This window comes from Hypanus sabinus, chromosome 6 (genome assembly GCF_030144855.1).
Source record: "Hypanus sabinus isolate sHypSab1 chromosome 6, sHypSab1.hap1, whole genome shotgun sequence".
Taxonomy (NCBI): Eukaryota; Metazoa; Chordata; class Chondrichthyes; order Myliobatiformes; family Dasyatidae; genus Hypanus; species Hypanus sabinus.
The window spans coordinates 106,729,009-106,751,839 of NC_082711.1; the positions used below are offsets into that span (position 1 = coordinate 106,729,009).

The 22,831-nt window shown below is 43.3% G+C and overlaps 1 protein-coding gene across 1 annotated transcript in view; it reads left to right on the forward strand.

Moving 5' to 3' along the window:
* Nucleotides 1-22,831, forward strand: part of LOC132395731 (synaptotagmin-6-like) — a 200,811-nt gene that overhangs the window by 14,465 nt on the left and 163,515 nt on the right. Inside the window, exon 2 of the mRNA XM_059972691.1 lies at nt 14,656-15,001. Within this exon, the coding sequence (XP_059828674.1) occupies nt 14,656-15,001 (346 nt within the window). The remainder of the gene's footprint in view (nt 1-14,655; nt 15,002-22,831) is intronic.

The following is a 22,831-nucleotide window of genomic DNA, read 5'->3' on the forward strand; positions in this document are numbered from 1 at the left end:
AGATGAGAAGGAACTTCTTCACCCAGAGTAATATTTGGATTTAATTTTATCGAACATATCTACGGAGACTTCTGTTGGTGAACAAACAATACCAGACAGATTGATTTTCACATGTTAGTAGAATCCCAAGGTACAGGGTTGGAGTGAGAAAAAGATACTGATGAAGGAGAAATAATTGACTAACAGCACAGATTTGAAGGGCTGCAGAGACTTTATTGGTTTTATTTGGTATCATTCTTATGAGAGAAGAAAGGTTTTGTGTCAGAAGACTTGCTCTGTGCTCAGAAGTAAGGGGTGGGACTGCAAGAGTAGGGTGGGGTGTTGCTAATGGGAAGATGACAGGGGTCTTTGCAGTGCTCAGGGGGCAGGTGAGATGGGGTACAGTGGTATGGTCACAGTCAGAGATCTGTTCAAAGCAAAGCCTGGCCGAGGGATTGGAATCTCAAAGGGTATTTAGAAAGGGGAAGTAAAAAATAGTAAATGGAATAATTGAATAACATTTTGATGCAGAGTTTTGACTCGAAATGCCAACAGCTCCTGTCCTACACTAGATGCTGTTTAGTCCATTGAGTTCCGTCTGCAAATTATTTGTTGCTCCAGATTCCAGCATCTGGAGACTCTTGTGTCTCCAAGCAAAATAAATAAGTTGTTAAAACAAAGTCATTCAATCAGTGGTTGATATATACACCTGATAAAATGAGTGCATTTCAGGTTCTGCATCTGATGCTCAGAGCATTCTCAAGGCAAATGAATTAATAGCACAAATAGAAACATACGGATATGATCTAACTGCCATTACAGAAATGTGGCTGGTAACAAATACCCTAGAATATCTAACATTTAGAAAGGACTGAAATTATTGCCAAGGAGGAGCATAGGGAGAAGATCAGTGCAGTGAAGAGAAATGATCTTGGCACGACTGATCACAATGAAGAGCTAGAATCTAGTTGGGTCAAACAAAGAAACTGCAAGTGTAAGCATTGATCAGATTTATTAATGGATTATAACATTGGGCATTGCATAAATTAGGATTGAGAGGTGCACGAATCTGGGGCAACGTAGTAATGATGGCAGTCTAATGTACAGGTCTGTGGAAAAGGCCTCAGGAACAGATGTACAGTGATGGTACCTAGGACTTTTGCACAGTACTGTAGTAGTTTTATGTGTTGCACTGTACTACTGCAGCAATAAAAAAAACAAATTTCATGAGATAAAGACTCAAAACGTCATAGAGTCATAGAGAAGTACAGCAAAGACACAGGATCTTCAGCCCATCTAGTCCATGCTGGAACCATTTAAATTGCCTACTCCCATCGACCTAGACCGGAACCATAGTTCTCCATACTCCTACTATCTATGACCCGATCCAAAACCTCTCTTAAATATTGAAATCGAGCTTACATGCACCACTTGTGCTGGCAGCTCATTCCACACTCCCAGGACCCTTTGGCTGAAAAAGTTCCTCTCATGTTCTCCTTAAACTTCTCACCTTTCACTCTTAACCCATGACCTCATCTAACCACAGTAGAAACAGCCTGCTTGCATTTACCCTATCTATACCACTCAATTTTGTATTCCTCTGTCAAATCTCCTCTCAATCTTCTACATTCTAAAGAATACAGTCCTAACCTATTGAGGAATACAGTCCTTATAACTGTGAAGAATACAGTCCTGAAAACTTCGATCCCCCAGACCCAACAACATTCTTGTAAATTTTTTCTATACTCTGTCAGCTTTATTTACATCCTTCCTGTAGGTAGGTGACCAAAGCTGCACACAATACTCCATACTGGACCTCACCAACGTCTTAATCAACTTTAACATAACATCCCACCTTCTGTACTTAATACACTGATTTATGAAGGACAATGTGCCAAATGCTCTCTTCATGACGCTATCTACTTGAGACACCACGTTCAACAAATTACGGACCTGTATTCCCAGCTCCCTTTTTCCACCCACTCCTGAGTGCCCTATCATACACTGTGTAAGACCTATCCTGGTTGGTCTTACTGAATTTCTCAACCTCTGCATTATATTCCATCTGCCATTTTTCAGTACATTTTTCTAACTGATGCTGATCCCTCTGCTAGCCATGATAGCCTTCCTCACTGTCCAGTACATCCCCAGTTTTGGTGTCATTTGCAAATTTGCTGATCCAGTTAACTACATTGTCATCCAGATCATTGATATAAGTGACAAACATCAACGGACCCAGTACTGATCCATGTGGCACTCCACTAGTCACAGGTTTCGATTCAGAGAGGCAAACTTCTACTATCACTCTCTGGGTTCTCCCACAAAGCCAATGGCTAATCCAACTTACTACCTATCCTGAATGCTGAATGACTGAACCTTCTTGACCATCCTCCCATGAGAGACCTTGTCGAATACCTTACTAAAGTGGGAGATGATAAACCTAATTCTGATATGGGTCTCTATTGTGGACTGAGAGTAGGAAGGGAACAGGGAGAGGGGAATCATTGTTGGGAAAAGGGGAAAGGAGAAGAAAGGAAACAAAAGCACCAGAGAGACATTCTGTAATAAATAATAAACCAATTGTTTGGAATAAAATCAACCTGGTGTCTCTGGGCTGGGTGTGTCCTACAGCACTCCACCCTCACCATTCCCAACATCTTTCACTCCCGCCAGAATTACAAACTTGCTCCCTGCTCCATATTCATAAATATTGTACTGTGTAAATGTCTTAGGCACACTATCTTGAGGGTTCAACACAGTATCCTTGCTGCCCTAGTAGTGTGCTGTTCTGGATCAAGATTTTAGATGTCATTCCCGGGATTTGTTGAAGCTGTTCTCCTAGTCCAGGTGTCACAGCTCCAAGTGCTCCTATCACCACCGGGATTACTCTGGCTTTAACCTTCCACATCCTTTCTATTTGCTCTTTCAAGCTCTGCTATTTCTCAAGCTTCTCATATTCTTTCTTCCTGATGTTACTGTCATTCAGGGTTGCCACATCTATTATGATTACTTTCTTCTGTTCCTTGTCCAGTACTACTACATCTGGTTGGTTGGACAGTAACTGCTTATCAGTCTATTTTTGGAAGTCCCAAAGGATCTTTGCTCTGTCATTCTCTACTACTTTCTCAGACAAACCTTAACCCACATCACGGATCCAGTCATCCTCTCTACCTCATGGGTTTCTGTCATCACATATACCTCAATCACAGCAAATTATCCTGACTATCCTCTCCAGCATGACAATAGCACAGGTTTTACCCTAGACCACCCCAACCATAATACTATCATCCTCCAGCATGATTCAAAGTACAAGTCCCAAATATCTTCCAGAATATAACACACACACACACTCACACACACACACACACACACACACACACACACACACACACACACACACACACACACACACACACACGCACGCACGCACACACACACACACACACACACACACACACACACACACCACCTCCACCTCCACCTCCACCTCCACCTCCACCTCCACTTACTGGGTATGTTTCAGTAAGATCTTTTATCCTAAATATTGAAGTAAACAGTCTTGCTCTGCGTAATCTTTTCTCATTGTTTAGATGTTGAACTCTAGTTTCATATTGAAGAAAGTATCTTTCAAACTCAAGATTAAATTCAATTATGTTATGGTTACACATCTCCAAAGGAGTCTTGGCAATAGGATTATCAATAAACTCACTTCACTAAATCAAAAATAATCTTTTTCCTCGTTAGTTCCTCATTAATCGAGCAAAACTTCATGTAGATATTCTATAAAGTTATCTTCCACCTTATTACAACAAGTTTGATTCATCCAATCTACATGTACAGTATTGTATAAATGTCTTAGACACATGTATAAATGTGGCAGGATAAGCCACTGCACAGGATTGGAGGTGGTTGACACAGGAAAGTCCTACCAATGGCTGGAAGTGGCAGGACTGAGGGACATCTCTGAGGCACTGCTCATGGCTGCACATGAACAGGCACTGAGCACAAGAGCAATGGAAGCAGGGGTCAATCATACCAGACAAGACCCAAGATGCAGACAGTGGGAGGAACCCTCTGAAACGATCCAGCACATCATAGTAAGGTGCAAGATGCAGGCTGAGACAGCATACACTGAAAGACAACACAACCAGGTTGCAGGAATTGTGCTGCAGGAACATCTGCACTGAATATGGAATGGACATTCCCAAGTCCAAATAAATCAGCCATGATTGAATACAGAGGAGCTCTGCTGTTCCTATATTCTATATACTGTAAATCTGCTCCTGTACCTTATGGTCTTTAGGTCAAAAATAAAATACCTTGAGTCATGCAATACAAAAAAGAACTTGCATTTTGTGCTCTAAATTCCAATCCCCTCCATCCTGACCCAGTGTATGAGTTCTATGTGATTAGGCACCAAAGGGATCAGGCACTCAAGTATAGAGTTCTGCTACATGCTTAATCAATATGATGTGCATTGAGTGGTTCACTATTGCTGAAAACAGCAGTCATGCCCCTTGCTTGTCTGTGGAAAGAAATCGATGGTGAACAGCACTCTGTTCTCTATCCCTCCAGTTATGATTTTTTTTTGTTTCCATCAATTCAGTTGTTACCCTGAACTAAATAACCACTTGCTCCAGGGTCCACTTGCCATACCCTGCAGCGGATAGTGAGGTCAGCTGAGAAGATCATCAGGGTCTCTCTTCCCGCCATCACGGACATTTACGCTACATGCTGCACTCACAAAGCAAACAGCATTGTGAAGGACCCCACGCACCCCTCATACAAACTATTCTCCCTCCTGCCATCTGGAAAAAAGTACTGAAGGATTCGGGCTCTCATGACCAGACTGCACAACAGTTTCTTCCCCCAAGCCATCAGACTCCTCAATACCCAGAGTCGAGACTGACATCTACATCATTATTATTTTATTGGAATTTGTCCTCCGCTGTGCCTATTGTCTTGTTTATTAATTAATTAATTATTGTAATGCCTGCCTGTTTTGTGTACTTTATGTAGTCTGTCAAGGTCTGTAGTCTAGTGTAGGTGTTGTGTTGTTTTACGTAGTCTAGTGTAGCCTTGAGTTGTCTCACATAGTGTAGTGTAGTTTTGTGTTGTTTCATGTAGCACCATGGTCCTGGAGGAACGTTGTCTCATTTTTACTGTGTACTGTACCAGCAGTTTATGGTCGAAATGACAATAAAAAGCAACTTGACTTGCTGGGATGAGAAAATGATTCATATTGGGCACAAAGAGTTGGTGAAAGCTCACGTGGAGCATTGTGTGCAGGTCTGGTCACCTGAGTGACATTGTCGAAAAGCTTGCAGAAAGAATGATGGGAATGTTACTGGAGCTGGAGGGTTTGAGTTATAAGAGGGGGCTGGAGAGGCTGGGACTTATTCCCTGCAGTGCTGGAGGCTGAGGTGTGAGAATGTTTGAAGTACATTAAATCATGAAGGGCGCAGGTAAGTTGGCAATCCATATTCGTCCTGGGTTTAGGGGAGTAGAGGACATAGATATAAAGAGGGAGGAGACAAAATGAAAAGGGTTCTAAGGGGAGGGTGGTGTATTTGTGGAATGTGCTGCCAGAGGAAGTTGCAAAGCCTGGGACAGTTGCAATGTTTAAAATACAGGGATAGAAAAGTTTCAGAGTGATACGGGCCAATGGAACTAGCTCAAATAGACATTGTGGTGAGCATGGGTGAGTTGGTCTGAAGGGCCCATCTCCACAGTGTATAACTGTAAATTAATATCATTCCTTGATGAGTAGTGTCTGACCATAATGTTTCTCACTGGTATCCTATCTACTCAAAACAGTCTGAATATTTACATGTAGGGGCCAACCTGTACTTCAAAGATCAAAGCACATTTATTATCAAAGCATGCAGACTATGTACAGCCTTCAGATTTGTCCCATTACAGGCAGCCTTACAACAAAGAAACCACAACAAAACCCATTAAAAAGCCATCAAACAACCAATGCACTGAAAAAAAAAGACAAACCGTGCAAACAATAAAAGTAAGCAAATAACATTTAGAACTGAAGGTCAGTGACATGACACCACCTCAGTTCAGTGCAGAGGTGGGTAAAGCTGAGCTGAACACTGGCCCATCCCTCGCCTCCGGCCCCGACACCCTGACCTCCTCAATCTGTCCTGGTGCTTAAATTGGCCATTCCGCACTCTCGAACCAGCTTCAATATGCTCTCGGACCTGAACCCTGGCACTTCACTTTGGCCATACATTTCCCTGTCAGGATCATGGCATGAATCTCCCCTGCCCCCACCCCTTCTCTCCGCTCCCTGCTCTGCAGCACTGAGGTGGTGATCTCTTCACCACAGGGCAGGGTGTGAAGTGGGCCGGGAAGACAACATGCAGAGGCTGCCAGTGAGGATGGGAGCTGGGGGAGTGGTGTGACCCTCACTGCTGAGATGTAGGGGTGGCGTTGGCTGGCACGGTGAGTGGGCCATGGTAGACAGCCAGAGGCCAGAGGCCACTATTATGCTTGCTCCCAAATAGAAGTACCAGGCTGGAGGGACACATACAACAAAGGAGGAGAGGGGAGGGAGGTAACAGCTTCCATCACATCCAACAGAAGGAGGCAGCAGGATCCTGATGATCAATCGACACAGAGAACAGTGCAGTCAGCAACGTTACACACTCACCCCTCTGACACCAGAGAGTGCTGAGCTATCACCTTGCTTTCGCTGGTGCATCCAATGCTATCTTTCACAGGTGCCCTCTGTGCGATGTCCAATCCACATTGAGTTCACTTTAACCCTTTCATTGCTGAAGGGGCACCAGCAGAGAGCAGGATCCCTGATTCCCTTTGGCACTGATTCCAGTCGTACTCTCATTCCTGGGAACATACCGCATCCTGAGTACCAGGCACGCAGCACGCTGGAGGAACTCAGCAGATCGAGCAGCATCTATCCAGGGATGCAAACAATCCTGATATCAAGAGACACCAAGAGGCCTGATGAAGGGTCTCAGCTGAAACGTCGAAACCCTTATTCCCTCCAGAGATTCTGCCTGACTTACAGAGTTCCTGCAGAATTTTGTGTGTGTTTCTCAAGATTTCAGGCATCTGCAGAATCCCTTTTATCCTGAGAGCTCAGTACGGTTCCACTGTATTAGCTTGGAGTACAAGTTTTGGCTTCTGTTCCAGCTGTCTCTCTCCATCCTTCCTTCCACAGCTGCCATCTGTGCAATCAGATTTATTGATTTTTTTTGGAACCTTGCAACTTGCAAGACAGATTAAGTTTACAACTAGCTATCTTCCTCTTGGAGAGAATGATATTTAAAAAATGCCAGATAAATTTCTACTGATAACTGACCCAGTCCATAAATAGTGTGAAAACAACATAGGTAAACCAGTTTAAATTTGTAATTGATTTCAAATCCCAGCTGCGTGCACGGCACACTCCCAGGAATATTTTCTGCCTTGCTTCTCTGGCCTTGAGGAATTGATGGGTTTGGACACCTTTGTGGGGAATGACCTCCTGGGAGAATGCCAGGGCGACCGGGTTACAAGCACTGAGCATTGGTCCGTGGTGCAGAAGGGAAAGAGAGAGAAGATAGTGGACTTGATAGTGAGGGGAACAGACAGGAGATTCTGTGGATGTGAATAGGACACTCGAATGGTATGTTGCCTTCCAGGTGCTAGGGTCAGGGATGTCTCAGATCATGTCAACAACGTTTTGGAGAAAGAGGGAGAGCAGCCAGATGTCCCGGTACATATTGGTACCAATGACATAGGAAGGAACAGCAATGAGGTCATGAGAGACAATTTAGAGATCTAGGCAGAAAGCTGAGAAGCAGGATCCAGAAGCAATTTCTGGATTGCTGCCTGTGCCAGGCTCTGGTGAGGGCAGAAACAGGATGATCTGGCAAATAAATGCAAGGCTGAGAAGCTGGTGCAGGGGTCAGGGCTTCAGGTTCTTGGATAATTGGGATCTGTTCCAGGGGAGGTATGACCTGTTCAACTGACAGGTTGCACTTGAACCCAAGGGTGAGCATATTCTCATGGGAGGTTTTTTGGAACTGTTGGGGAGGTTTTAAACTAACCTTCAGGGGGGTGGGAACTGGACTGAAGGGACTCAGGATAGATGGATGGTAAAAAAGTAAAGATAGCGTGCAGTCAGACTGTCAGGAAGGGCAGGCAGGTGATGGGACTGAGTTGCAGCCAACAGGCTGAGTACCAAATCATTAAGAGATGCAGAAACAGAAAGGATAGCAAATATGGTACTCTAGGTGTTGTATCTAAATGTGCGTAGTATGAGAAATAAGGTGGGTGAATTTGATAGGGAGAAAGTAAAGCCTGATGTAACAGTATTTCAGTGGAGTAAGGGAAATTACAGTGGTATGAGAGAGGAGTTGGCCAAAGTAAATTGGAAGGAGCTGCTGGCAGGGATGTCAGCAGAGCAGCAATGGCGTGCGTTTCTGGGAAAAAGAGGAAGTTCCAGGACTTGTGTATTCCAGAAATGAAGAAATAATCAAATGGTAAAATAGCACAGCCATGGCTGACAAGGGAAGTTAAAGTTATTGTAAAAGCAAAGGAAAGGGCATACAACAACGCAAAAATTGGTGGGAAGATAGGGGATTGGGAAGTTTTAAAAACCTACAGAGAGCAACTAAAAAAATCATTAGAAGAGAAAAGATGAAATATGAAAGCAAGCTAGAAAATAATATCAAAGTGGATTGTAAAAGATTTTTCAAGGATGTTAAAAATAATAGAGAAATTAGAGTGGATATAGGACCACTAGAAAATGAGGCAGGAGAATTAATAATGGGTGACAAGGAGATGGCAAATGAACTAATTGAGTATTTTGCATCAGTCTTCACTGTGGAAGACACTAGCATTACGCCTGATGTTGTAGTGTGTGAAGGAAGAGGAGTGGGTGCAGTTATTGTTACAAGAGAGAAGATGCTCAAAAAGCTGAAAAACCTAAAAGTACATAAGTAACCCAGACCAGAGGACCTGCACCCTAGGGTTCTGAAAGAGATAGGGTTAGAGATTGTGGTGGCATTAGAAATGATCTTCAAAAATAATTGAACTCTGGCATGGTGCCAGGTGCAAATGTTACTCCACTCTTTAAGAAAGGAGGAAGGCAGCAGAAAGAAAATTATAAACCAGTTAGGCTGACTTCAGGATTGGGAAGATGTTAGATTCAATTGTTAAGGTTGAGGTGATGGACTACTTGTTGATACCGGACAACATAGTCCACAGTCAGCATGGTTTCCTTCAGGGAAAATCCTGCCTGACAAACCCGTTGGAATTCTTTTTGTGTGGCCTCCGTCGATCATGGTCGACCATGGGTACTGTGCCTCTGTAGTCACTGGGAGTGGCCTCTTCAGGGCGCAAGCCAGGGCCGTATTGATAATGAGATCCGTCTGTTGCCCATGCAGTGGGACCCCCTCTCCATGCTGATGACGGGTCCAAAGGAACGACGGAAGTCGATACAGTTTGGTGCCAGCAACATCGCAGGAGTTGTCGTGCCAGTGCTGGGTACAGCAGTCAGCCGCCTTCGGGACTCCGACCCCGGATTTTTCCTCGGGGTTTACTCCCAAAGCCTTTCCCGTGAGTGGGTATAGCTGCAACGCAGCGGAGGTTTGAAATCGGAGTTTTCTCTCTCCTAGATGAGCTACCACCCATGGTTAATGAGCCCCAACTGCCTGGAAGAACTGGTTTTAAAGGGGCCAGTGGTCCGCCTTTGCCCCTTCTCCTGTCAGTGAGAACAGCTCTGCCGGACATAAGAACTATGCCACATGTGAAGGCCAGGATGGACTTGTTTGTCAGAGACTGTTTGAGACACACACCATTCTTTGAGGAGATGACAAGTAGGATAGATATAGGAGATGCAGTGGATGTTGTATATTTGGACTTCTAGAAGGCCTTTGACAAGGTGCCACACATGAGGCTGCTTACCAAGTTTAGAGCCCATGGTATTACAGGAAAGTATGGTTAGAACATTGGCTGATTGGTAGGAGGCAGTGAGGGGAATAAAAGGATCCTTTTCTGGGTGGCTGCCAGTGACTAGTGGTGTTCCACAGGGGTTAGTGTTGGGACCACTTCTTTTTATGCTGTATATAAATGATTTAGATGATGGAATAGATGGCTTTGTTTCCAAGCCTGAAGATGATTTGAAGAGTGGTGGAGGGGTAGATCGTGTTAAGGAAACAGTTAGGATGCAGAAGGACTTAGACAGATTAGGAAAGTGGGCAAGAGAGTGCCAAATGAAATACAATGTTGGAAAATGCATGGTCATGCACTTTGGTAGAATTAAATGTGTGTATTATTTTCTAAACTGGGAGAAAATCCAGGAATCTGAGATGCAGAGGGACTTGGGAGTTCTTGTGCAGAACACCCTAACTTGATTAACTTGCAGATTGAGTCAGTGGTGAGGAAGGCAAATGCCATGTTAGCATTCAAATCAAGAGGTCTAGAATACAAAAGCACGGATGCGATGTTGAGGCTTTATAAAGCACTGGTGAGGCCTCACCTTGAGTATTGTGAACCATTTTGGACACCTCTTCTTAGAAAAGATGTGCTGGCATTGGAGAGAGTCCAGAGGAGGCTCAAGGATGATTCCAGGAATGAAAGGGTTATTATATGAGGAGCATTTGATGGCTCAGGGTCTGTACTCTCTGGAATTCAGAAGAATGAGGAGGGATTTCATTGAAACCTTTCGAATGTTGAAAGGCCTAGACAGAGTAGATGTTGGAAGGATACTTCTCATGGTGGGAGAATCTAGGACAAGAGGGGTGCCCTTTCAAAACAGAGATATGGAGACATTGTTTAGCCAAATGGTGGTGAATTTGTGGAATTTGTTGCCACAGGCAGCTGTGGAGGCCAGGTCATTGGGTGTATTTAAGGTAGAGATTGATAGGTTCTTGATTGGACATGGCACCAAAGGTTATGGGGAGAAGGTTGGGAACTGTGGTTGAGGAGGAGATTAAAAAAAAGAATCAGCCAGGATTGAATGACGGAGCAGACTCGATGGGCCAGATGGCCTAATTCTGCTCCTGTGTCTTATGGTTTTTGCGGCAAAGTTTGTGGATGATACAAAGATAGATGGAGGGGTAGGTAATACTGAGGAAACAATGTGATTGCAGCAGGACTTGGACAAATTGGAAGAATGGGCAAAAATGTAGCAGATGAAAATGCATTTTGGTAAAAGGAATAATAGTACGGGCTATTATCAAAATGGAGAGAAGGTTCAAACATCAGAGGTGCAGAGGGACTTAGGAATCCTCGTGCAAGACTCCCTAAATGTTAATTTATAGTTAGAGTCCATGGTAAAGAAGGCAAATGCTTTGTTGGCATTTATTTCAAGGGGAACAGATAGAAAAACAAGGACATAATGCTGAGCCTTTATAACATACTTGTCAGGCTGCACTTGGAGTATTGTCAACAGTTTTGGGGCCCATATCTCAGAAAGGACGTGTTGTCATTGGAGGGAGTCCAGAGGAGGTTTACGAGGTGATTCCAGGAATGAAAGGGTTAACATATGAGGAGATTTTGGCAGCTTTGGACCTGTACTTACTGGAATTTTGAAGAATGTGGGGGGATCTCATTGAATCCTACCTGTTATGATCCAGCAACAATGAATATACAATTGAGACAGGTTTTTTTTATATAACAAATAAAACATTTATTAAACACTGCTAAAAAAAACCACAAAAGTAAACAAACAATTAACTTAACCAGAATTTAGCTGTGATTCGGCAGCTCGAACAGTTCTTAAAGCGAGAAATGTGAACTCAGTTCTTTAAAGTAGTATTGCAAAAAGTCCAAAATGATTTACAGTCAGTTAAAAGAGAGACTTCCCTTGAAATAAATCCTCTTTTACGACGTTTCTGCTGATCCCAGCCGAAAAATGTTTTGCCAAGGGATTTACGATTGAGGAAAATGAAAAGGCTTAAAGGCACTGACCTTTCTTTCGCGAAACTCTGCACCCAGCCCTTTCTGCTCTTACAGCAGGGACTAACATGGGCACAACTGACGAATTCCTTCCAAATGAGGATCAAACAAGGTCAAACCTGTTTCACCGTCGAAATCAACTTTTCTCCATCCTATAGCTTCTCGAACTCTGACAAATCTTTACTCTTCGACTTGATTTGAACTAGTAGTATTATAGCAAAACTGCCGGCAATAACCTTTGACTTAAGACAGAAAGTAAAACTCCACTTTTAAACGAAACTGCGTCACAACATCGAAATACGCAGCGAAACGGGAGTACCTGGCAAATTCAACCACGGACTGCCCCACCTCACGGGGAAGGGTTCTCCTTTTATACCCTGTGAAAAAAACTATCACATGACCTCTCACTGGCGGGAAAACAATGTCACTCCACCATCACAGGACCATTATCTCATGCCTCAATTACATCATGGTCCTGTGACAGGCACAACATACCCACGGGTACGTAACGTACCAAATGTTGAACGATCTAGATAGGGTGTTTTCTATGGTGGGGATATCCAGAACTAGAGGGCGCAGCCTCAAAGCTGAGGGGCAACCTCTTAGGGCAGAGGTAAGGAGGAATGTTTTTTAGCCAGAGTGTAGTGGATCTCTGGAATGCTCTGCCACAGACTGCTGCGGAGGCCGACCTTGTGTATATTTAAGGCAGAAATTGATTGTTTCCTGATTGGTCAGGGCATCAATGGATATGACAAGAAGGCAGGTGTATGGGGTTGAGTGGGATCCAGGATCAACCATGATGGAATGGAGGAGCAGCGTCAATGGGCTGAATGGCCTAATTCAGCTTCTACATCTTATGGTCTTGTAGTCTTATGGCCTCTGTAGGGTCTCCTTCCAGTTCCCTCTTTGGTCTGGGCTAAGCAGCTAATATATCAAAGTTCATCTGATTCTGGCATGAGTGACTCATGTGCACAGGCAAGTGGGGAGAAAGCAGGTGAGATGCTTGAAAAGGTGGCTGCACAGTAAGTCCATGAGAGTGAACGTGGCCTGCTTTCTCTTCCGTGTAGAAACTACTGAGACTAATTTCTACTGTCTTTTCTGCAGTTCATGTTATGTTATGTTTCTGGTTTCTGATTGCTGCCTATTTTTTTTGCTATTTTGTACAATTTTGATTGGGATAATTGACTCTGTAGCCTGCAGTCAACGAACACAGAGCTAGATTGAAATGAAATGAACTGACACTGAACATTCCGGAAATGTTTTAATGACAATGTGGTTTGATGTTTTCCATTCCGTGTTTTTCGCACTTTTTTGCCATTTGCATGATTTGATCATTTTTTGTGTGTTGGGGGTTTTGTTGCTTTCATTTGAACGGGTTCCATGGTTTCTTTGCTTCGTGGCTGTCTGTGGGGAAAGACAGATCTCAGGGTTCTATACAGCATACATGTTTGATAAATAAATGTACTTTCAATCTTTGATTTTAGTTAAGCCTTAACACACAGAAGCAAGAAAACATTGAGATTTGCACTCAAAAACTGATTTGCTTGGCTTTGTTTGTTGGGACAATGAAATAATAGAGAGGATTTTTCCTAGGGCTGAAATGGCTAAGATGAGAGGGCACAGATTTAAGGTGCTTGGAAGTAGGTACAGAGGGGATGTCAGGGTTAAGTTTTTTTGTGCAGAGAGTGGTGAGTGAGTGGAATAGGCTACCAGTGACGATAGTGGAGGTGGATACGATAGGGTCATTTAAGAGACTCCTGGATAGGTACATGGAGCTTAGAAAAATAGAGGGCTATGTGTAATTACCTAGGTAACTTCTAAAGTAAGTACATGTTCAGCACAGCATTGTGAGTCAAAAGGCCTGTATTGTGCTGTAGTTTTTCTACGTTTCGATGTTTTAAAAATGGAGTTCAGTCTATTACAGAATAGGTACCATGGCAAACAATTGACCTGGCTTCACGGGACCATCCACTTATCATTATAAGTCATGTGTAAATTATGTGGGGCATAAAATAGGCATAAAATAATACCTCCTTTACCTCATAAAGTGACCATTGAGTGTATGTCCGTGGTCCTCTGCTACTGTATCCTGTCCACTTCAGGGTTGATGTGTTGTACATTCAGAGAAGTTTTTTCTGCAAATCATTGGTGTAACACATGGTTATTTGAGTTGCTGTCATCTTCTTGTCAGCTTGAACCAGTCTGACCCATTCCCCCCCACCCCAACCTCTCTCATTAAATAAGGCATTTTTGCCCATAGAACTGCCACTCACTGGATGTTTTAATTTCATTTTTTGCACAATTCTCTGTAACACTAGAGACTGTTGTATGTGAAAAAAACCAGGAGTTCAGCAGTTTCTGAGATACTCAAACCACCCTGTCTGGCACCAACACTCATTCCATGGTCAAAAGCACTTAGATTATTTTCTTCCCCATTTTGATGTTTGGCCTGAACAGCAACTGAATCTCTTGACCATGTCTGCATGCTTTGATGCATTGAATTGTTGCCACATGATTGGCTGATTAGATATTTACATTCTATATAGGTGTATAGGCGTTTAGGTGTAACTAATAAAGTGGCCACCGCATGTCATTTCGTGACCAGCGCAAAGAGAGTGGGTCAAAGAGTCATGTTGTTTGATCCTCTGATAATTGATAATAGGTTATTGAAAAGTAAACCAGACTTTGCTCATGGGCTTTCTCTCTTTGTTTTCCTGCCCTCTTGTCCCCATGCCCGCCCCATTCTGTTTGCAGATATCTCGGTCAGCTTGCTTGCTGTGATACTTATTTTCTGTGGACTAGTCCTGGTGGCAGTCTTTCTCTTTGTGTTCTGGAAGCTCTGCTGGGTGCCCTGGAAAAACAAGGTTCTCACTAACACCTCAGTTCCTGGGGACACAGTCAACATCGCAGCCGCTGACCACAGCAAGGAGATGACGGACAAACCCAAGGAGTCCCCATCCATGAGTATCTTGGAAGCAGCCATGAAGATCAGCCACACATCTCCTGATATTCCAGCGGATGTCCAGATGTCAATGAAGGATCACATCCTGCGCCACGCACGAATACAGAGACAGACAACAGAGCCAGCCTCATCTTCCAGGTCAGTCTCTCATCTCAGAGGTAGATAACACATGTCCTTTCTTCTCTGGTTAATGTCTCTGGAATCAGCATTCCAGTTTTAAAAAGACTTCGAGTCTTTGGCTGAATTGCTCCTGAAACTTCTGCAAGTGCAGCTGAATTCAATCAAGTGATTTGGTACTAGATGTCTGAAACCTGTTTGCTATCAGAGTGGAACAGCAGCTTTTAAAAGATACTTGGATAAGAATGGTTTGGAAAGTTATGGGTCAAATACAGGCAAATGGGACCAGCTTAGGTGGATATCTTAGTCAGCATGGATCAGACGGTCAGAATGGCCTGTTTCTGTGCTGTATGACTCTAGGGAATGTGGTTCTGGTCATTTCTAGATCAAGAAGCTCCACTCTGGAACTGTCATTGGGAATTTCCAACTGGGGCTTGCTCTCATGGTCTGAGCCATGTCTACGTCATAAACATGGGGTATTCTGCAGACCCTGGAAACCCAAAGCAACACACACAAAATGCTGGAGGAACTCAGCAGATCAGGCAGCATCTATGGAAATGAATAAAAAGTCGACATTTCGGACACTGCTTCAGTCCTGACAAAGAGTCTCGACTGTTAGCTCATTTCCACAGATGCGGCCTGAACTGCCCATTTCCACGTAAACTGTCCAGAGGGTGTGGCCATTCACTATCTCATGCTCCTTTTGAAGGATGGTTGGGGAAATGAGTAGGTTGTCCTGGGAGCACTCGTTGCTGGTTCTCTTAAGTACTCACAATGTAGGACTGTATGTCCATACGTGTGTCCCTTGGACCCCACACCTCCATATCCCTTCACTGCCCTGAAGCCCACATGTCATTGATCTCCTGGCACTCTCCTATCCCCCTCCTGACCCATCCAGCTCCCCCTGCTTTCCCACCTAACACCTTAATTCCCAATCTTGCTTGTCAGACAATGCTGATGATGGAGGTAATGACACTTGCCCCGACACTTTCCGCAACTTACCACATGACACTTGGCCCTGATCTCCCACCCCTTCTCCTGAGGTCAGTCTCATGGGAAGTGACCAGCTTTCCTGAAGGAAACACTTCAGTCTTGGGTGCTGTTGAAATTTGCAGTGCTGGGCAAAGAGCTGAGACGTGAATTGTTGTATCACTGTTACAACCATTGCCCTACTGAGTAGTGTAGTACGCACCAGCAGATGAATGGCCTCTCCTCCTTCTCATGGCCAAACCAATGTACCGATTAGTGCAAGAATTTTCAGGATGTCCTCATTGATGCTATTTATTTCCAAGCTGACAATGATGGGAAGGTTGTCAAAGACTAGGGCAAGTGATGGTACAATTCTTTGTTATTACAAGCTTGCTTTTTTAAGATATTCCTTCATTATGTGCAATGTTGTATGAGGTAGGTGATCATGGTCTTTCCATGATCATTATTGCTCTAGGCAATTTTTTTACAGAAGTGGTTTGCCATTGCCTTCTTCTGGGCAGTATCTTTACAAGACAGGTGACTCCAGCCATTATTAATACCCTTCAGTGTTCACATAACCAGGACTTGTGATGTGCACTGGCTACTCGTACAACCTGCTCCCATGGCTTCACATGACCCTCATCGGTGGGGAGTGGGGGGCTAAGCAGGAGCTACACCTTGCCCAAGGGTGAAGTGTAGGCTAGTTGAGTGAAGGATTACATTGCATCTCCTTTGATAAAGACTTATCTCCACTCCACCTGTGTGATCATCAACCCTCTCAACTAAAAGTATTACCATTGAAATTCTTCATTTGATATCACTCCCTCAACACAGAGCGATACATATGATAGTACATTTTGAAGATATATCAAATTTAGTGGTTTAATGAATCCACAGAGTTGCAAATCACTGATGATTTAAATTAACTATTCTCCACCTAGGTTCACAAACATGTCACCAGCTGTGGAAAATATGACCTACACTAAGTGTGTTTTTGGCCAGTTTTAAACTTTCTTGAACAATGTTTTACTGACATCGATTGGAGAGACTGTTGTGTAGTTTGCTCTAGTTTATTTTTTCAAAGGTGTAAAATAAAATTGAAAAACAAAAAACAGGTACTTCAATTTTTTTTCGAACGTGTTGTGTCTAAGGGGTTGATATTTTTCTGACAGGGTATCATCCTTGGAGCTCTCAAATTTTTATAAGTGACTGTCCCAGTTTTTTTCTTAACTTTTAGAGATGCCTAAAAGTATGATACCAGATGGTTATTTTCTTTCATCTGCTTTGACACCACTGTCTTATACAAAAGGCTCTGTCAAGACAATTGTCACTCCATAACTGACTTGAATCAACTGCATCAACAGCGCCACCTTTGGGCACACCATGGAAAGGCAAAGAGTGAATCCAGAGACACGAGGAGGTACTTATATCCCATTGTGTCCACACAGACCCTTTCACGCTAATACTACATTAATCCAATTTTTAAAAATTCGCCATGTTCTCATCAAATCTCCCCAAATCTAACACTCTTACACTTGTAATGGTGAGAAGCTTGTAATTTCATTCATTTATAATGTACAATCATAGTCTTGACAATGATTGTTCGTGGCAAATTTTTCTACAGAAGTGGTTTGCCTTTGCCTTTTTCTAGGCAGTGGCTTTACAAGACGGGTGACCCCAGCCATCATCAATACACTTCAGAGATTGTCTGCCTGGTGTCAGTGGTGGCATAACCAGGACTTGTGCTATGCACCGGCTGCTCATACGACCGTCCACCACCTGATCCCGTGGCTTCATGTGATACTGATTGGGGGGGGGGGGGAATAATCAGGTGCTACACCTTACCCAAGGGAGACCTGCAGGCTTTTGGAGGGAAGGAGTGCCTTACGCCTCCTTTAGTAGAAACATATATCCATCCCGCCACCAAAGAGGGCAATTTACTGTAGCTGATTAATTCACCAACCTTTGGAACATGGAGGAAAGCGGCAGACCCAGATGTGGGAGGTTTTGGAAGAATTTGCCTAGAAACGGATTCACATTACATTATTCTTTTCTATAACATACAGTTGAAATTATGCTATTTTCAACGTGGTGTAATTAAGCCCTATTTCAGTGTTATTTTGGCCCAGTGTGATGACGTGACTCTATGTTTGCAGCATTATAACGGAACTCAAAGCATGCTGATACTTGCCTGCCCTCTTTTTCCATCAGATGTGTACAGCTTGCACCTCTCTTTGTGATCTTGTGGGTTTCTTGTGAGTGCTCTATTTAGTCTCATATCCCAAGGATATGAGAGCTGATAGGTGAATTGGTCACCTGTGGCTGATGAACTTACTCCTGATTTGAGAAGGGATGACCAGGCGGACTAGGTGGGTCAGGGTGTATTTTGTGTTGACGTCAGATTTTCAGCTGGGAGGTCTCAAGTCTCACTGCACTGCGTGGTCCCTTTACGATTTCATCGTGTCACTTTTTAATTTTGCTGTTTATAAAACCTCTCCTACAATATCTGTGCAAATGGAAATAAAGTGGGTGCAATTTATGAAAATTACTTTGAATCATAATCAGGTTTATTATCACTGGCATGTGACGTGAAATTTGTTAACCTAGCAAATGTTCCCAGCAGCAAGCACTTTTACGGAAGAACATGTGACTGTGAATTGCAGTCCTTTCTTGCAGACATCCCAATGCTGAAAGAAGCATTAGCAGAGCAGGATGAAAGGTCTTGGAACACCATTCACTTTGACATTCCAAGGATATAATACTGAGGTTTTATAAGACACTAGTGAGGCCTCACTTGGAATATTGCAAGAAGTTTTGGGCCCCTTATTTAAGAAAGGATGTGCTGACATTGAAGATGGTTCAGAAGTGATTCACGAGAAGGATTCCAGGTATAAAAGGCTTATTGTATGGAGAAATTGATGGCTCTAGATGTTTACTCACTGGAATTTTGACAAATGAGGGGGGATCTTATAGAAACCTAAAAAATATTGAGAATTCTAAATAGAGTGGATACGGAAAGAAAGTTTCCTATGGTGAGGAGTCTAGGACCAGAGAAAACAGACTTAGTATAGAGGGATATTCATTTACAATGGACATGAGAAGGAATTTCATTAGCAGGAAGTTTTGAAGCTGTGGAATTCATTGCCACAGGCTGCTGTGGAGGTCAGGACATTGAGTGTATTCAAGAGAGAGGTGAACAGGTTCTTGAGTAGTCAAGGCATGAAAGGTCATGGGGAGGTGGTAGGACATTGGGTTGAGAGGGAAATAGGTTAAATGCGATGAAATGACAGAGCAGACTCAACGAGTCAAATGGCCGAGTTCTGCTCCTATGTGTTTTGGTCTAACAATGGATGCCAGAATTTAACCTTCTAGATTCTAGACTTAACATCTGGATTACAATTATCTTGGTTAATTGTAACGCAAGCAACACATGATAGGTTACTTGGTCTCTGTAACTTGTCTTCTTGTGCAGGTCAAAAGCAAAAGAATTAATGGATATGTGTGAGAGAGTTTAAGTTTCAGGGATACAGAGACATTCAGAGAGAAAGACTGGGATGGATGATACTGTCTTCCTGCAAATAGCATTGAATTCAAAGTATTGAATGGTCTCTTTCTGATTATCATAAATATGCCATCTGATAAGACAAGTTGGGCCCTCACAAAAGGATCCTGAAACAGACTGCAGTAAAAATATGCAATGTTGTTGGCGAGAATTCCACTCAAAAGGTGAACTAAAATGTCAGTTGCATGAGGCCCAGAAGGGTCCACACTAACTCTGATGCAGCTGTCAGCAATAAGAGGAGGGTGCCAGCTCTTAAAGGTGCACTCCCTGTGACAACCAGACAGAAGCAGCATACCTCAGGGCTGAAGTGGCGGGAAGGGGGTCATCTTTTCACACAGAGGGAAGTGAATATTTCAAGTAAGCTGCCAGAGAAATTTATGAACCCAACATTATTCCAGTCAACACACACAAAATGCTGGAGGATCTCAGCAGGCCAGGCAGCAGCTGTGGAAAAAAGTACAGCTGACGTTTTGGGCTGAGATCCTTCGGCAGGACTAGAGAAAAAAAGATGAGGAGTAAATTTAAAAGGTGAGGGAGGGAAGAGAGAAACACAAGATGATAGGTGAAACTGGGAGGGGGAAGTATGAAGTAGAGAGCAGGAAGGTTGATTGGTGAAAGACATACAAAGCTGGAGAAGGGGGAGTCTGATAGGCAATGGAAGAAAAAAAAGAGGTGGGGAGGAGCACCAGAGGGAGGTGATGGATGGGCAAGGAGATAAAGTGAGAGAGGGAAAAGGGGATGAGGAATGGTGAAGGAGAGTTGGAGGGAGGCCATTTCCAGAAGTTGGAGAAATCAATGTTCATGCCATCAGATTGGAAGCTACCCAGATGGAATACAAGGTATTGTTCCTCCAACCTGAGTGTGGCCTCATTGCAACAGTGGAGGAAGCCATGGGTAGACATATCAGAATAGAAATAGGAAGTGGCATTAAAATGAGTGGTCACTGGGATCTGGTGGAAGGAGTATAGGTGCTTGATGAAGCTGTCTCCCAATCTATGTTGGGACTCACCGATATACAGGAGGGAACACTGGGAACACTGGACACATTATATGACCCTAACAGACTCACAGGTGAAATGTTGCTTCATCTGGAAGAACTATTTAGGGCCTGAATGGTGATGAGGGAGGAGGTGTAGGGGCAGGTGTAGCACCTTATTCTGCATGCATGGGTAAGTACCAGGAGGGAGATATCAGTGCGGAAGGACAAATGGACAAGGGAATTCTCTGGGAAAAGCAGAAAGTTGGGGGGGGGGAGGTGGGTGGGCAGAGTGGGAAAGATGTGTTTGATGGTGGGATCCTGTTGGAGATGGTGGAAGTTACGAAGGATTACATGTTGGACATGAAGGGTGGGTGGGTTGATAAGTTAGGATAAGAGGAACCCTGAACCCTATCCTTGGTAGAGCGGTGGGAGGATGGGGTGAGAGTAGCCATGCATGAAGTGGAAGATATGCAGTTGAAGGTAGCATTGATGGTTAAGGAAGAGAAGCTCCTCCTTTGAAAAAGGAGGACATTCCCTTTGTTCTAGAATGAAGAACCTCATCCTGGGAGCAGTTGCAGCAGAGACGGAAGCAGGGTGTGGCTTGAGAGAAGGGTGTGGCTATTCCAGTGTTTGACAGACATGGTGTTTGGAGAGGTACTTGGGTAGGAAAAGGAAAGAAGGATGCAGGCTTAATGCAGAGAAATGTGATTATCATAGATGAGCAATGTGAACAGCTTGGAGAATATGGACCATTTCTGTGCTGTACAACCTTTGATTCTATAAATTCAGAACATCCAGTGGAATGAAAAATATATTCAGTCAAACTAGTGTACAATTTTAATTATGACTGAGTACATGCAGATTCATTAAAATAAGCAGTACAGCGAGCACTTGGCAATTGATCATGATCATTTCTTTATGACATGTCACTTTTACACCAATTTGGAACAAATTTTTCTCCTTAAATTCTTTGTCCATGTGAGTAAAGGCTCAGGTGGCTTTACATCTTGATTGCAATCGTGATGTAATTTTCCCTGGGAGCAAATAAAGATTTCATGTTGTTCACTGGAGTATGTGGAGAACATTAGATCAAAGGGAAATTATGTTTTAACTGTTTACAATAGTTCAACGTGAGCCCTCAGGCACATATCCCATACATCTTGTCATGGTGAGTGCTTCAAAACCCACTCTCCTCTTTTTTAGTCTTATTTTGGATCATCTGTATTCTGCCCCCTCTCAGAGTTGAAACTCAGACACCCACAGCCTGTTTGTCTGTAATCATAATTAACCTTTCATTCTTTATCTTGCAAGTTCCAGAGAGGACGGCTGAAGGTATAATAGTAGGTCATGTTTGGCATTTAGCGATCAATGCTAAGGTGGAAAGCTTCTCTCTGAACAGTCTGATGACTTATTCAATGCACACTCCCTTGATTGTTGCAGGAAATAATGAGACCACTGTGTAAGCAGGCATTTTATGACATTCTATAAAAATAATCGTTGGTTGCCTGGGTGACCTGCCTCTTTGCCTGTTTTGGAAACAGCCTAATGTCCACTCTATTGAACTCAATATATGGCTGGAAATTGCTGATTAGGGCTGCAGCTCTAATCACAACTCCCATTGACCCAAGATTACTGGGCCTAAACCTGCATAGAGGCAAACAGTCAGGTCCTTTTGCTGCACAGACCTCCAGCAAAGCAGTTGTGTTATGTGGGTGATGCAGACAAACCCCCAGCCATTACATTCTTCTGGAAAATCCTGGCAGATGGCCAATGCTATGAACACTTTTAAATGTTCCTGACCATCAGAAATGTTGAGAAACATATCAAAACTGGTGGAAATTAAATAAGCAATTAAAACATTAAAAGCTGTGAAAAAATAAAAAAAAAATTAGCTGAGGAATTTGAATAATAAAAAAATTAAACACAAATAATTAAAAAAAGCACAATTCCTTGCTGACAGCCATACACTTGCTATTCAGCTGAATGGACTTGGAGCCTTGATGCCTGTTCTAACCTGCCACAGGATCTTCAGCCTCAGCTCCACCAAATTCTGCTTTGCCTTGGATTCTAAATGGAGCCCAGGGAAAGACTACATGCCATTGCAGTATTTGCAGCATTCAGGCTTTGGCTATACACTGTACATGGGCTAGGAACAAAAAAGTTATCCAGCCAGCATATTTCCCATATTTCCCAGGGCATTGGAAAGCATCAGAGGGAATTTTCAAGAGTCAACTGCAATCTAAAACACTGCAGATACTGTAAACCTGACATAAAAACCAGAACTGCTGGAAGCACACAGCAGGGCAAGCAGCGTCTGTGAAAACAAGAAGAGATTTAAAGT